Source organism: Oncorhynchus clarkii, chromosome 6, assembly GCF_045791955.1.
Source record: "Oncorhynchus clarkii lewisi isolate Uvic-CL-2024 chromosome 6, UVic_Ocla_1.0, whole genome shotgun sequence".
NCBI lineage: Eukaryota > Metazoa > Chordata > Actinopteri > Salmoniformes > Salmonidae > Oncorhynchus > Oncorhynchus clarkii.
The window spans coordinates 8,464,229-8,480,820 of NC_092152.1; the positions used below are offsets into that span (position 1 = coordinate 8,464,229).

Genomic DNA, 16,592 nt, shown 5'->3' on the forward strand with positions numbered 1-16,592 from the left:
AGTGTCTTGTAAGTCTGTATCAGATCCGGCCGTGATTGGGAGTCCTGTAGTGCGGCGCACAGTTGGCCCAGCGTCGTCTGGGTTTTGCCGGGGTAGGCCGTCATTGTAAATAATAATTTGTTCTTAACTGACTTGCCTAGTTAAATAAAGGTTACTTTTTTATCAAAAAGGGTGAAGGAAGTCGAGGTGGCAAAATCAGCAAACGGTCCATTGAATCTCCTAGGCAACCAAAAGAAAGCAATGTGACAATGTTGAAGATATGGCCGCGGATGCACCACAGTGAATGTGTGCCAAGCAAGACAACAGGACACGCTGTGTGTTTAAAAAGGTGGATTTTGTAGCGTTTATTTGTAAATGTTACCAACAACTTCAAAGAAATTGAAAGACGTTGGACATCGTTGTTGCTGTAGTTGAAAAGTATCTGGGACTTCAGTTATTGGCAATGGAAGATGATAGTCTTTAGGCCTGTGGATATTTTCCCACCCCCACAATATTCCTTTTTTGGGATATTTGTTTTCATCCTGCACAGTAGGTGGAGGCAATACACCTTTTTGGGTGTAGTCTGCCAATAAACCAAGAAGAAGAAGTGTGGCAATTGGTGGAAATGAATCTTGTTTCTATGTCCATAGATCAAGTGATTGATGCCAAAAGGATGATCAGTAGGAAAGAGGGACAAATAAATGAAAGCTTCTCAGTGCTGCTGAGCTTTGAGAAGGTTTTGACTGGCACAGATGGGATTCCTTAGTTTCAATGTCCAAGAATTTGTACCATACCAATTATGGTGTTTTAAATGCCAAAGAATGGGATATGTAGCTTCTCAATTTAAAGGAAAGAAAAGATGTGCCAAGTGTGGAGGGGAACATGGTTACGGTGAATGTGAGAACAATGTCAAAGCTGAATGTTGTAATGGTCGGGGGGAACACAGTTCAGCATTTGGTGGATACCAGGTGCAGAGAAGCTAGAGAGGCCCAGAGATCTAGAATCACTCACAATGTCTCTTATGCATATGTAACAGGGTTGGTTATGTTTCCACTTCACACTGCAGTAATGTATATTCAATGTTTATGTATTCCTATTGGTTGGTTGAGTTTACATATCAATAAGGTGTGTTTGGAGGAAAAATGATGTGGATATATTGAAGCAACATGTTAAGACATCAGTCATGAAGTTAAAGCTTGGTCTCAAATGGATCTTCCAAATGGACAATGGCCCCAAGCATACTTCCAAAGTTAGAGTGAGTTAGCTAGCATATTCTAATAGGATGTTATTTTTGTAAGAGTGAGTTAACTAGCATGCTCTGTATAGGATGTTATTGCTGTAATAGTGTGTTAGCTAGCATGCTCTAATTGTAATGGTCCTAATAGTTCCCTGCTAATTCACAGTTATTTCCCTGTTTACAGACTAATCACAAATCTACAGCCAAGTATGATCACATCTGTTACACTGGTGCCGAGACCAGTGTTCTTGTGTTCGCTGTTACAAATAAATGCAAAGAGTTATGCTTGGGGAAAATATAACACAACACGTCACCGAGTACCACTCTTTCATATTTTCAAGGATGGCGGTGGCTTCATCAAGTTATGGGTATGCTTGTCATCGGCAAGGACTAGGTCGTTTTTTGGGATAAAAACAAAACGGAATCCAGCTAAGCACAGGCAAAATCCTATGTTGGAGCTCCCTGCTAATTCAGTTATTTCCATGCTAACAAATCACGAATTTACAGCCATTAACATACTGTTGTCCTGCACATCTAATGTTCTTCCTTGTGTCTATCGTCAGGTACTTAAATTTATAGTATTTTGTACTATTTTTGTAAGAATAAACTACAGATCAACTGGGATCGCTGACTGGACAGTCCTTTTAAAAACACAACGTAAGAGAGTTACGATCTACAATCATATCTGTTTACACTGGTGTCGAGACCAGTATTCTTGTCTTCGCTGGACAGCTGTTACACAGAGGCTGTAAAACAGATTGGTGGAACTACTAGGCGGACGGATGGAGCTACCATGGCTGCTCCCTTAGTAAGTGGCTTCTCCCTTAGTAAGTGGCTTCTCCCTTAGTAAGTGGCTGCTCCCTTAGTAAGTGGCTGCTCCCTTAGTAAGTGGCTGCTCCCTTAGTAAGTGGACATTCTGTCAGAATTTAAAAAACAATTATTTAACCTTTATTTAAATAGGCAAGTCGGTTAATTAAGAACAAATGATTATTTACAATGATGGCCAAACCCTAACCCAGACAACACCGGGCCAATTGTGCGCCGCCCTATGGGACTCCCAATTACGGCCAGTTGTGATACAGCCTGGAATTGAACCAGGGTCTGTAGTGACACCTCTAGCACTGAGATGCAGTGCCTTAGACTGCTGTGCAAATTGGGAGGCCAAGCACTGGTGCTTCTACTAGGGGGTTGGAAGGGTTTTGGTGAGTGTTTGTTAGTAGGGATTTATTCGTTTATTTATTTTTCTTATTAGTACAGCATTAGGAAAACCTTTTATTGAACGCACACTCCAGCACAGTAGGTGGCGGCATTCTTCTTAAACTTTAATTTGCGGACCTCCATTATACCACAGAAGAAGAATGTTTGTGACGTCACGACGAGCGTCACCACCTGACGGAAGTGCAGTCATGGCCACTCTAGATGAGTAGGACGATAATGTTTGTGTAGCGAAGGAATCAAATAACCAGACACCAACGTTCATAATTAACTTAACAACATCACTGATTTGATTTTTTAAAACCTTTGCCTACAGCATATTATCTCTGTAAGGCCTGGAAAGAGCTCGCTGAGCTACACCGGGGACTCAGGACAAAATGTCCCTCTTCCAGTCGGCACTTGATTTCCTGGCAGGGCCTGGTGGCACTGGAGGCGCAAGTCGAGACCAAAATGATTTTGTTGGGCAAATTGTGGAGCTTGGTGACATGAAACTGAGAATCAAAAGGGTTATAGCTGAAGGTGAGTTATGTGTCAAGGTTGATAATCCGAAAACGTCACATTTACATGACACTAGGCTTGCTAATGTTAACTAGCTAGCAAGCTAGCCATACCGGTTGGCTAGCTAACTTTAGCTAGCTAGCTATCTGGTTTATTGTTAGCATCCTTTATCAGCTAGCTAGAATATGATTTTAACAAGACATACTAGATATTATAGTATTTTATGTTTTTATTTACGGCCAACTGTTAAGACGGCTGTATTGACATGATAGGCAGGTGTCAACAAGTCACATGATGATATACTGGTGCGAGGGTTGTACATATAAATACGTTAATATAAATACGGGTACTTTAGCTGTGCTGTCCATGTAACATAATGATTAGATAACTTTGTTTAGAAATGTGTCATGGATAATATCTATATAGACTGTATACAATCGAACTACCTAGTACCTACTTACTATTTTCTGCCCTCAGTACACATAACCTGCGTGGGACAGGTTCTTGCTTACCCTTGAAACAGACAGCTGACATTTTTGAGGAATCTGGGGAGAGATGGAGCAGGAAAAGAGCAAGTGCTTCGGTTTCGTTGGTAGTATTACCTCTTCTGAGAATCTTCAACGTAAAGCAGTGCAGTATTGTTCATGTGGAAGTTTACAGAAAAGACTCCTGAGACCTGCAGTGTTTCATGCCATCAAAATGGAGAACCAATTTCCCTTTAATCAAACACTTTCTCGTCTCACTCTCAAGCGACGCTTCATAGTTCCTTATTAAGGAACATATTTGTTCTTGTGATCAGGTTTATTGTAATGTTGTCAGTTTTTAAAAGGAGTGTATGGACATCCAACAATTTTAGATTGTCAAAAATGGTCATGAAAGAAATAGAAATACCCGCACAAAGTCCTGATGACGAAGACCTTCAGAATTTATAATTAACTAAACAGGCGCACTGTGTTCTCATCTGAGACACTTCCTTTCATTGATAAAACATATTAAAGATAGTTGACAATAAAGGATTGTTTTAAGATTGACTTTGAAATGATTGCAGGATCTCCGCACCTCTCTAATTCGGTCCCGATTTAATCAGGACCTTTACATTGCCATAGGCTACATTGCCTTGTCCCCTAGCTGTCATCAATGTCCATAGGACAAGTAGTACAGATAGTTTTTACTTGTCCAAAAACTCAAGTCACTTGTAACAATTTTTACATCATTGTATTATGCAAAGGAACCACAACAAAAATGCATTTCAATCTTGTTTACCATAGAGAATCAGACAAAAATGTAGTCTACACTCTGCCTATTGGCCTCTTAGAATATTTAAGCCTCTCAAAACACAACACTGCCCCTTTAAGGCTCTCCTGGAGGATGGTTGGCCTCCCTTGGTAGCCTATAAAATATTGCAACATTACAACCAAATACTTAAATCCTTATTAAATAATTTCCTCCGGTTCAAAACAGACTCTGGGACGACAGATCCAAATTTCATACAACCACTGCACATTAATAAAAAAATCGGAAATGTTTTATTCATATTATAAGCTCAACAAATGCGCACATGGCTGTAGAGTCCGAGTGAATGTTCCAAAATGCAATTAGTGGGGAAAAAACAAATCAAAAGAGCACTCACAAGGGGTTTCATGTGACAGAGATTAAAATATCCGTTAGAAATTCAAAGAAAAATCCACCCCAAAACTCATTTACAGTGTTAAATAACACTAATGTGAGAATAATATTTTTTTGTGAACAAATGTTTCATTTTGTTGTCTGTTGCAGCTCAAGTCGACTACAAACTCTGCAATGCTCTCTCTGTGGGCTGGCTAGTTAGTTAGCTAGCTAGCAAGCAAACATAGCCACACACAATAATACCGAAGAGAATATCAGCATGTGAAGTAGCTAGTTAGTACAGTTTTTTTTTTTGGGGCTTATTTTACAGCTGTCAATTTAGGAGTCTACAGTCTCACCATGTTCAACCTGCAGATCGATGTGCCTCAGTGGAGTCTGGCAGATACAGTGCATTCAGAAAGTATTCAGACCCCTTAACTTTTTCCACATTTTGTTACGTTACAGCCTTATTCTACAATGTATTAAATAGTTCCCTCCCTCAATCTACACACAATACCCCATAATGACAAGGCAAAAACTGGGTTTTAGATTTTTTTTTTGCAAAAAAAAATCTCAAATTACATTTGCATAAGTTTTCAGACCCTTTACTCAGTACTTTGTTGAAACACCTTTGGCAGCGTTCACAGACTTGTGTCTTCTTGTGTATGAAGCTGCAAGCTTTGCACACCTGTATTTGTGGAGTTTCTCCCATTCTTCTCATGCTCAGTGAGTTTGGATGGGGATTGTCGCTGCACAGCTATTTTCAGGTCTCTCCAGAGATGTTTGATTGGGTTCAAGTCTGGGCTCTGGCTGGGCCACTCAAGGACATTCAGAGACTTGTCCCAAAGCCACTCCTGCGTTGTCTTGGCTGTGTGCTTAGGGTCGTTGTTCTGTTGGAAGGTGAACCTGAGCGCCGTGTGGTAGGTTTTCATCAAGGATCTCTCTGTACTTCACTCCGTTCATCTTTGCCTCGATCCTAACTAGTCTCCCGGTCCCTGCCGCTGACAAATATCCCCACAGCATGATGATGCTGCCATCACAATGCTTCACCATAGGGATGGTGCCAGGTGCCAGGCAAAGGTTCTGAATAATTATGTAAATAAGGTATTTCTGTTCTTTATTTTTTTATTTGCAACAAAAAAATAGTTTTCGATTTGTCCTTGTGTGGTGTTGTGTGGTGTTGTGTGGTGTTGTGTGGTATTGTGTGTAGATTGATAAAGACTTTGCCTTTGCTATGTCAATTGCCCGCTTGGAGTATTCTGGGTAATTCTTAGACAAGGATCGAATTGGATTCTATTGGGTGCTAGCTCAAAAACCCAACATTAGCACGAATTTCGTAAAAAAAATGTTTTACTATCCCGGACAAGCATTAATGTCAAACACTAACTTCTTTTGGAAAAGAGCCCTAATATTGTGACCAAACATCATTATGTTGTCATCTCGATTCACATGTATTTATCTCCCAAGCTATAGCACACAATATTTTTACATACAGCAAGTTTCTAAAGGACCAAAGAGTTTGGTCTGCTTCGTGTTTTCATTTTTACCATGGAATTAATATTGCGATACTGGTATCGTTCCAGCCCTAGTAAAGATACCGGTGTCGTCCCAGCGCTAGCAAAGATACCGGTGTCGTCCCGGCCCTAGTAAAGATACCGGTGTCGTCCCGGCCCAAGTAAAGATACCGGTGTCGTCCCTGCCCAAGTAGAGATACTGGTGTCGTCCCAGCCCAAGTAGAGATACTGGTGTCGTCCCAGCCCAAGTAAAGATACTGGGGTCGTCCCAGCCCAAGTAAAGATACTGGTGTCGTCCCTGCCCAAGTAAAGATACCGGTGTCGTCCCGGCCCAAGTAAAGATACCGGTGTCGTCCCGGCCCAAGTAAAGATACCGGTGTCGTCCCTGCCCAAGTAAAGATACCGGTGTCGTCCCTGCCCAAGTAAAGATACCGGTGTCGTCCCGGCCCAAGTAAAGATACCGGTGTCGTCCTGGCCCTTTGTAAACATGTTCTATAGACCAGGGCCCAAAGAGGGGCCCACTAACAACTATTTGCAGCATGTCTAACACGAACGCTCTCGCTCTCTCTTTTACTTTCCTTTTCTCTCTCTCTTGCTCTTTCTCTCTCTCTCTCTATACCTTATTATACTAGCCTTTGACACCTGAGTTGGGAGTGTCTCCACTCTACAGCCCTCCTCCAACCTTTGTCCCTCTGTCCTGGCTAACAGGTTTGCTGTAGCAGATACGGCCTACACACTGGTTTGTGGAAGCAGGAGAGTGTTGGCGTTTTTAGCAGGGCTTTATTTGGTTACTGAGATACCAGGGCTGTAACATACCTCAGGCGTGGAATGTTAATGGCGTTGTGCCAGAAACAGGGCACCTTTACATTGTTGTCCAATAAAGAGTGAGGAGGCCCTGCCTGCGGTGTTTCATGTTTCACAGAGAACAGACTGGTCTCTAATTTCAGCGGGCCTCTGTTTGTCGCTAAGGAATTGGAGCAAAACCTCATTGACTTGAAGGGCGTATGCAAAATGAATAGTGAATTAGTATTCACTTGAGATGCCTGCCCAGTGCACACGAAAGTATCTTACATGTTAGGTGTTTAGCGAGTACAACAAATCATGAGAAAAAAATGTCTTTGTACACAATTCTAATACTCCCCAAATGCAGACACAATGTTGGAATGTGCAGAATTGCTCTGAGAAACATTCAAGCTGAGTTATGGTCTTGTTTGAGCAGAGAGCACACCTTTTTCCATTTGAAGGTTAACTTAGAACAGAATTGTTACAAATGAGTCATCAGACACAGTGTGTTGTGTGTCTATTCTTGAAAACTTTACAGCAAAACTGATGCTGCAATAACGTTGTCTGTGAAAAAGAGAAGTGCTCTGTTGACACATGGCGGAACCTCTTGCAAATGTCAATGATTTTAGCGGCAACGGTAGTGACTAAAAGCCCCCTGGAATATGGGTCTCCAGATTAGTGTTCAGTCGTCCACCTCTGTTTCAATGAGATAATTCTAAAGCATTGTTTTTTTTTTGTCTGTTATGACAATGTAACTGCAATGCAATCGGTTGAGGAAAACCTATGTTGACTTTTGATAGCGATCACTGTTACATATGTTTCTTAAATGAAAGGTTTTCACATTAACAACACCAGCGCCCATACTCATAAAGCATCTCAAAGTGAGAGTGCTGACCTAGGGTCAGTTTGGTACTTTAAACCATAATGTGTAACATTACATGGACAGGGGGGGGGGGGCTGATCCTAGATCAGCACTGCTACTCCAAGACACTTTATGAATAGAGGCCGAGATTGGCACTACACTGGGTGTGAAATAGCACTTAAGCGAGCTATTGTTGTGCTGGCTCTCTCATCCGGGCCATTGATCCCTCGTTGTCTTTTCCTCTGCAGGTGGTTTTGCATTTGTGTATGAAGCTCAGGACATAGGCAGCAGTAAAGACTATGCTCTCAAGGTAAGCGTTTGGATTTCCTTCACACGCATTATCCCTTTCTGCACACACCTCGCCTGTGGCGGCAGGGTAGCCTAGTGGTTAGAGCGTTGGACTAGTTGCAAGTTCAAATCCCCGAGCTGACAAGGTAGAAATCTGTCGTTCTGCCCCTGAACAGGCAGTTAACCCACCGGCCGTTATTGAAAATAAGAATTTGTTCTTAACTGAGTTAAATAGTCTAGTTAAATAAAGGTAAAATAAATAAATAAAAACGTATGTTAGTCAGTCGTCACAAATAGTGCCCTATTCCTTTATGTAGTGCCCTATTCCTTTATGTAGTGCCCTGTTCCTTTATGTAGTGCCCTGTTCCTTTATGTAGTGCCCTGTTCCTTTATGTAGCGCCCTATTCCTTTATGTAGTGCCCTGTTCCTTTATGTAGCGCCCTGTTCCTTTATGTAGTGCCCTATTCCTTTATGTAGTGCCCTGTTCCTTTATGTAGTGCCCTGTTCCTTTATGTAGTGCCCTGTTCCTTTATGTAGTGCCCTATTCCTTTATGTAGTGCCCTGTTCCTTTATGTAGTGCCCTATTCCTTTATGTAGTGCCCTATTCCTTTATGTAGTGCCCTGTTCCTTTATGTAGTGCCCTGTTCCTTTATGTAGTGCCCTATTCCTTTATGTAGTGCCCTATTCCTTTATGTAGTGCCCTGTTCCTTTATGTAGTGCCCTGTTCCTTTATGTAGCGCCCTATTCCTTTATGTAGTGCCCTGTTCCTTTATGTAGTGCCCTGTTCCTTTATGTAGCGCCCTATTCCTTTATGTAGCGCCCTGTTCCTTTATGTAGTGCCCTGTTCCTTTATGTAGTGCCCTATTCCTTTATGTAGTGCCCTGTTCCTTTATGTAGTGCCCTGTTCCTTTATGTAGTGCCCTGTTCCTTTATGTAGTGCCCTATTCCTTTATGTAGCGCCCTGTTCCTTTATGTAGTGCCCTATTCCTTTATGTAGTGCCCTATTCCTTTATGTAGTGCCCTGTTCCTTTATGTAGTGCACTACGTTTGACCAGCTCCAATAGCATGCCATTTGGAACGCATACTTTGTTCTGTATTTGTTAAATGTTTGTGTGTGTGTGTGTGTGTGTGTGTGTGTGTGCGCACACAGAGGCTCCTGTCCCACGAGGAGGAGAAGAACAAAGAAATCATCCAGGAGGTCTGCATCATGGTATCTTTTTGAGTGGTTCTGTGTTCTCGTTGAACGTCAAACACGGAACATTCCTCCTAGACAACATCCTTTAGTCAAGGAACACCTGATGTGTCTGTCGGACGTAATAATAATTTTTTATAAAATAGACCAATCTGAATAAAGTAGACAATATTCTTTAAAAAAAAACATTCTGGTGTAGGAGTCAAATGGCAATATGGATTTGGCATCTCATACATCCACATTCATGACCCTAACATTATTTAAAACAGCCTAATTCACTAAAACTGTATTTCCATTGGCATTTAGGGTCGAATGTGGCCCTGATTTTTCCAGGCCGTATCACAACCGGCCGTGATTGGGAGTCCCATAGGGCGGCGCACAATTGGCTCAGCGTCGTCCAATTTCGGGTTTTGACCGGGATAGGCCGTCATTGTAAATAAGAATTAGTTCTTAACCTACTTGCCTCGTTTAAATAAAGGTTAAATAAATAAAATAATAAAACAAATGTAAAGCACTAATGGAAACTGGGCTTAAGAAACAACCCAGTTTGATATACAGACAATCCGTTCCTTTTCTTTGACCTGAGTCTTGTGTAGAAAAAGCTCTCTGGTCACCCCAACGTGGTGCAGTTCAGCTCTGCAGCGTCCATTGCCAAGGAGGAGTCGGACACGGGCCAGGCTGAGTTCCTCATTCTCACAGAGCTCTGTAAAGGTACTGTAGACTCCACTTTATCGCTTTGGGGCCCGGGCCCGCTCTGTGTGGGGCCGGGCCCCCTCTGTGTGGGGCCGGGCCCCCTCTGTGCTGGGCCGGGCCCCCTCTGTGCTGGGCCGGGCCCCCTCTGTGCCGGGCCGGGGCCCCTCTGTGCCGGGCCGGGGCCCCTCTGTGCCGGGCCGGGGCCCCTCTGTGCCGGGCCCCCTCTGTGCTGGACCGGGCCGGGCCCCCTCTGTGCGCGGCCGGGCCGGGCCCCCTCTGTGGTACACAGTGAAGTCATAAAGCTGTTGCAGTACTTCAAGCTACGTCCGCACTACGTTTTCCGTTTCGCTGTGCGCAGCGCTAAGGGCTGAAATAGAAGCCTAACGTTCTCTCTTCCTCCTGGAACGTAATGCGGATTATAGCGACATCTTCTAGGGGCCTTTTTTGGAGTGGTATATTCACAAGTCTGTAATACAGTTTATACTTCTGTGAATATACCTGATGTTATCAAGCAAATGTATGCGCTGTAGTCTTCTACTAATTTGCAATACCTTTATGGCTGGTTTCCCATGCACAGATTGAGCCTAGTTCGGAACTAAAAAGCATTCTCAATAGAGACTAAGATTCTTCATTGAAAGATATGTTTTGTTCAGGACTAAAAGTAATCTGTATCAGGGAAACTGCCCCATAATGTTTAGCCAGTGATTTAGCAATTGCTTTGACTAGTACTCTTCATTTTGCTGATCAGGCACTTCCTGTCTTCCTGTCTTCCTCCCTCAGGTCAACTGGTGGACTTCATCAAGCGGGTGGAGCAGAAGGGACCCATGTCATGTGACACAGTGCTGAAGATCTTCTACCAGTCGTGTCGCGCCGTGCAGCACATGCACAAACAGAAGCCTCCTATCATCCACCGGGATCTTAAGGTGAGCAGTTCAAAGCCCAACTCGCCCTCGTAATTTCTCCAAGGTGCAGCTCTAGGATCAGTGTCCCTTTCCCAATCCTAACCTTAACTATTAGTGGGGGAAATGCAAAACTGACCCAAGATCAGTATCTCTGCTGCAACATCACCCTACTTCCCCTCTCAACTCCTGCCATGGCCAATACCTCTTCCTCCTTTACTACACCATACTATACCTGCTACCATCTGTTTGCTATCTAGACATAACCATTCTCTTCCTCCGGTAAGACTTCCCTCCCTCCCTGCTCTACCACTGCCACACTTAAACTTTCATCCATTTGTTTGTCAGATGTTTTTTTTTTTTTTTTTGATCAGTGACCAAACACCCTGTTGATGTGCTTGCTGTAGCTACAGAGTGCTGATGTAGACGTCTGTGTTCCCTGGAACCCCTCCACCCCTTCGCCTGGCCTATCACGCTCTGTTTCCTGACTTTCTAGCGGACTCAGGGATTGTTTAAAGTGTTTTTGGAATGGCAACTGAGAACCAGGTCAAACCAGAGGCTATGCATTTTGTGAATGGGTCGACAAATGTTCTGAGGAGCGGCGTTGCCTCGCTGCAATATTTTCATGTGGCCTGCTGATGTGAGACTGAGAAGCACCCTGCTTCTAATGAGGCGTTAAAATAAATCACCCTGCTTCTAATGTGGCGTTAACATAAATCACCCTGCTTCTAATGTGGCGTTAAAATATATCACCCTGCTTCTAATGTGGCGTTAACATAAATCACCCTGCTTCTAATGTGGCGTTAAAATATATCACCCTGCTTCTAATGTGGCGTTAGCATAAATCACCCTGCTTCTAATGTGGCGTTAACATAAATCACCCTGCTTCTAATGTGGCGTTAACATAAATCACCCTGCTTCTAATGTGGCGTTAAAATATATCACCCTGCTTCTAATGAGGCGTTAAAATATATCGCCCTGCTTCTAATGAGGCGTTAAAATATATCACCCTGCTTCTAATGAGGCGTTAAAATATATCACCCTGCTTCTAAAGTGGCGTTAACATAAATCACCCTGCTTCTAATGTGGCGTTAACATAAATCACCCTGCTTCTAATGTGGCGTTAACATAAATCACCCTGCTTCTGAAGCAATATTAACATAAATCACCCTGCTTCTGAAGCGATATTAACATAAATCACCCTGCTTCTGAAGCGATATTAACATAAATCACCCTGCTTCTGAAGCGATATTAACATAAATCACCCTGCTTCTGAAGCGATATTAACATAAATCACCCTGCTTCTGAAGCGATATTAACATAAATCACCCTGCTTCTGAAGCGATATTAACATAAATCACCCTGCTTCTGAAGCGATATTAACATAAATCACCCTGCTTCTGAAGCGATATTAACATAAATCACCCTGCTTCTGAAGCGATATTAACATAAATCACCCTGCTTCTGAAGCGATATTAACATAAATCACCCTGCTTCTAAAGCGCCCTAGAAAATCAAGGTGTTGCTGCCTCTTGTCCTTGCTTTATTGATGTTTATCAGAATCACCTTGATTCGCCAAATACATTTACTTCTTACAGGAATTTGATCTGGTGAAATGGTGCGGACATCGCCTTACAACAAACAAAATTCCCAGAACAAATATAGAAAAACAAATGTACACACAAACTACAATCGCATAATGAGCCACGGTCCTTTTTTTTGTCTGCCTCCTCCAGATTGAGAACTTGCTGATCAGTCACCAAGGCACCATCAAGCTGTGTGACTTTGGCAGTTCCACCACAATAGCCCACTACCCTGACTACGGCTGGTCAGCCCAGAAGAGGTCCATGGTTGAGGATGAGGTGATTTAGGAAACCCCGGTTCTAGTACTCCTTCCACTATCACCGCTGAAGACTCCACAGGGGAGAGGAGGCCTAGTCCTGGACTATAAATCTACTTTAATGGATCATTTCCTTAAATACTTTTTAGTCCAGAATTAGGCTTAATTAGTGTCTGGGAAACCATCTCCTATTGATATAATTACACAAAATTATACTTTGTTCCTGCACCAATGTTGGTTAATCAAATCAGAACACACTGGCTTTCCTCAAACCCTGTAACGCCAGTCTATTTTCCTCCAGTTTGTTTAATGGTGCTCTACAGGAAACTAGCATGGATACAGAAAGTTAATTATTGGCTAGAAGAATCACTCGTGCATAAGATTTCCTTGGAAACAGGCTGTTAATCCCCACATTTTCCCGGGAAAAGTAAAAGGTTAGATGCTGTCTGTATTTGAATGTGAGGAAAATAGCTAAACCTTAGACATAGAATGACTAGGACTTGGAACCGCGAATTGGTAAACTCATGGGTGCACTCAAAATGGCTGCCAGACGACCCATTATGACATCATTAACTTAAATGGGGAGGCCCGTTCTGCTCATTCTAGTTCTGTGAGCTACCGGTAAACTAAAGTTACCCTCTCTGGTCACCTTCCACTGTACCCAGATCACCAGAAACACTACTCCGGCCTACAGGACACCTGAGATGATTGACCTGTACTCCAACTTCCCCATTAACGAGAAGCAGGACATCTGGGTAAGTCTTGTCACAGCAACATTATTTAGTCTCTGTCTATTTGTTATTTTTGTTGTTGTTTCGTTTGCTGCTACATTGGTTGCTATATCACCTGCTACGGTGAGTCCTTTGTGCCCTGGTCAAAAGTAGTGCACTATGAAGGGAATAGGGGGTTATTTAAGAGGTTTTTAATTGTCCCTTTAACCACATCTCTATGGCCTGTTGATCATTTTCCTCTCTCTCTCTCTCTCTCTCTCTCTCTCTCTCTGTGTCTGTGTGTGTCTCTCTCTCTCTCTCTCTGTGTGTGTGTCTCTCTCTCTCTCCAGGCATTGGGTTGTATCCTCTACTTGTTGTGTTTTAAGCAGCACCCCTTCGAGGAAGGCGCTAAGCTGCAGATAGTCAACGGGAAGTACGCCATCCCCCAGAATGACGTCAAGTACACTGTTTACCACGAGCTCATCCGTAAGGAACCTCCGTACATTCATCAGATCGGGGCTCTGAAATGGGTGGTTGTCTTAGTAAATGCGGCCTGTGGTTGTAAAAAAATAAATTAATAGATAGAATATCTGATTAAAAATGAAGAGAATCCCTGTACCCAGCAGTCCATCTAGGTCTAGTTGTTGTCTTTGGCAGGAACGACTAGTGTTTAAAAGACGCGTAACGAAACGCACACTGAAAAAATATGATCTGCCAGAAGAGGACTGCCCACCCCTCTGAGCCTGCTTCCTCTCTATGTTTCTTCCTGGGTTCCTGCCTCTGGCCACCCCTCTGAGCCTGCTTCCTCGCTAGGTTTCTTCCTGGGTTCCTGCCTCTGGCCACCCCTCGGAGCCTGGTTCCTCTCTAGGTTTCTTCCTGGGTTCCTGCCTCTGGCCACCCCTCGGAGCCTGGTTCCTCTAGGTTTCTTCCTGTGTTCCTGCCTCTGGCCACCCCTCGGAGCCTGGTTCCTCTCTAGGTTTCTTCCTGGGTTCCTGCCTCTGGCCACCCCTCGGAGTCTGGTTCCTATCTAGGTTTCTTTCTGTGTTCCTGCCTCTGGCCACCCCTCGGAGCCTGGTTCCTCTCTAGGTTTCTTCCTGGGTTCCTGCCTCTGGCCACCCCTCGGAGCCTGGTTCCTCTCTAGGTTTCTTCCTGGGTTCCTGCCTCTGGCCAACCCTCGGAGCCTGGTTCCTCTCTAGGTTTCTTCCTGGGTTCCTGCCTCTGGCCACCCCTCGGAGCCTGGCTCCTCTCTAGGTTTCTTCCTGTGTTCCTGCCTCTGGCCACCCCTCGGAGCCTGGTTCCTCTCTAGGTTTCTTCCTTGGTTCCTGCCTCTGGCCACCCCTCAGAGCCTGGTTCCTCTCTAGGTTTCTTCCTGTGTTCCTGCCTCTGGCCACCCCTCGGAGCCTGGTTCCTCTCTAGGTTTCTTCCTAGGTTCAGGCCTTCTATAGTTTTTTTCCTAGCCACTGTGCTTCTGCCACTGCATTGCTTGCTCATAGGGTTTTAGGCTGGTTATCTGTTAAGCCCTTTGTGACCAACTGCTGATGTAAAAATGGCTTTTAAATGTGCTAAGAGGTTCTGTTTGGGCCATTCCTCTCTTCTCAGGATCCATGCTGAAGATCAACCCAGAGGAGAGGCTGTCCATCACGGAGCTGGTCAACCAACTGCAGGAGATTGCTGCGGCGCGCAATGTCAACCCCAAGTCTCCCATCACAGAGGTAACCGACTGACCTTCAACCCCCTGACCCTTGACCTCTGAACCCCTTCTGCTTGTCTGACCTTATTAGCATTGCAACCCAACTCCTTCATGACTCCTTTCTAGAGCCTTTTGCATGAGGTGTCTTGACATAGACTATTACTACGGAATACCAAATGAACGTCACAGGATGTGTAATGATGTCAGCCAAACACCCCATGTTGCCAGTTTAAAAAAAAATATATATATGTTTAGTTGCTCACACAATGACCTACTTATTTCTCTGTTAGGGCTAATGCTAGGACAATGCCCCTATCAGAGTGTTTGTGGAGAGGGGTGAGTAGTTGTGTGGTGTCTATCTTCCGTTCTGAGAGAGGAGGATATATTCTTGGTTGGATACCCAGCTTAAGGTCACACGATAAGTCAGGTCACCTTTCCCTCCTTGTGTGACTGAGGTTTAGAGATTCCCTCTTCCTCCCCCTTGTTCTCGGACCTAACCCCTCCAGGTTTGGTATAACAAGTGTTTTGTTAAAGCTTCCACCTTAAACATCTGCAAACGTTGATGAGTTAGGACCAAAGGCTATGTAGGAATTGAATTGGGACTGTGTAGCCCCCCCCCGACTTTTTTATGGCAAACAAGTCAGTTCTTGGGGTACAAAGGGAGTCAGTTCTCCAGTAGTGCCACCAACTCTCTGAAGAGCTATTGAGAGAGTGCCTGCTCCCCTCCCTGCTTCTGCCTCAACCCCTTCCACCTGCCCCCTCCACCTGCCCCCGCCACCATCGGTCACAAAGGAGTGTCTCATCCCAGCCATATCCACACACTACAGGCGTTTCAGTCTTAATGGAAAGTGATGTCACGTGATGGAGAGAGAACGACACACAGGAGAGGGAGAAAGAAAGACAAAAGGGAAGGAGGGACAGGGAGAGAGTAGTGCTTGGCCTGCTGTGGGACTTGGCCTGCTGTGGGACTTGGCCTGCTGTGGGACTTGGCCTGCTGTGGGACTTGGCCTGCTGTGGGACTTGGTATGTTGTGGGAACCGTATACTTGGCCTATTGTGGGACTTGGTATATTGTGGGAACCGTATACTTGGCCTATTGTGGGACTTGGCCTGCTGTGGGACTTGGCCTGCTGTGGGACTTGGTATGTTGTGGGAACCGTATACTTGGCCTATTGTGGGACTTGGTATATTGTGGGAACTGTATACTTGGCCTATTGTGGGACTTGGTATGTTGTGGGAACCGTATACTTGGCCCATTGTGGGACTTGGTCTGTTGTGGGAACCGTATACTTGGCCTGCTGTGGGACTTGGCCTGCTGTGGGACTTGGCCTGCTGTGGGACTTGGCCTGCTGTGGGACTTGGCCTGCTGTGGGAACCGTATACTTGGCCTATTGTGGGACTTGGTATATTGTGGGAACTGTATACTTGGCCTATTGTGGGACTTGGTCTGTTGTGGGAACCGTATACTTGGCCTACTTTGGGACTTGGCCTATTGTGGGACTTGGCATGTTGTGGGAAATGTATACTTGGCCTACTGTGGGACTTGGCCTATTGTGGGACTTGGCATGTTGTAGGAACCGTATACTTG

At 44.4% G+C, this 16,592-nt stretch overlaps 1 protein-coding gene across 1 annotated transcript in view; it reads left to right on the plus strand.

The window, feature by feature from the left end:
• The first annotated feature begins 2,591 nt into the window (after window positions 1–2,591).
• LOC139410589 (cyclin G associated kinase) overlaps window positions 2,592–16,592 on the plus strand; it is a 49,849-nt gene continuing 35,848 nt past the window's right edge. The window contains exons 1-9 of the mRNA XM_071155888.1: window positions 2,592–2,950; window positions 7,942–8,003; window positions 9,132–9,191; window positions 9,770–9,884; window positions 10,647–10,789; window positions 12,502–12,627; window positions 13,271–13,360; window positions 13,666–13,801; window positions 14,915–15,027. Of these exons, the coding sequence (XP_071011989.1) occupies window positions 2,809–2,950; window positions 7,942–8,003; window positions 9,132–9,191; window positions 9,770–9,884; window positions 10,647–10,789; window positions 12,502–12,627; window positions 13,271–13,360; window positions 13,666–13,801; window positions 14,915–15,027 (987 nt within the window). The 5' untranslated portion in view covers window positions 2,592–2,808. The remainder of the gene's footprint in view (window positions 2,951–7,941; window positions 8,004–9,131; window positions 9,192–9,769; window positions 9,885–10,646; window positions 10,790–12,501; window positions 12,628–13,270; window positions 13,361–13,665; window positions 13,802–14,914; window positions 15,028–16,592) is intronic.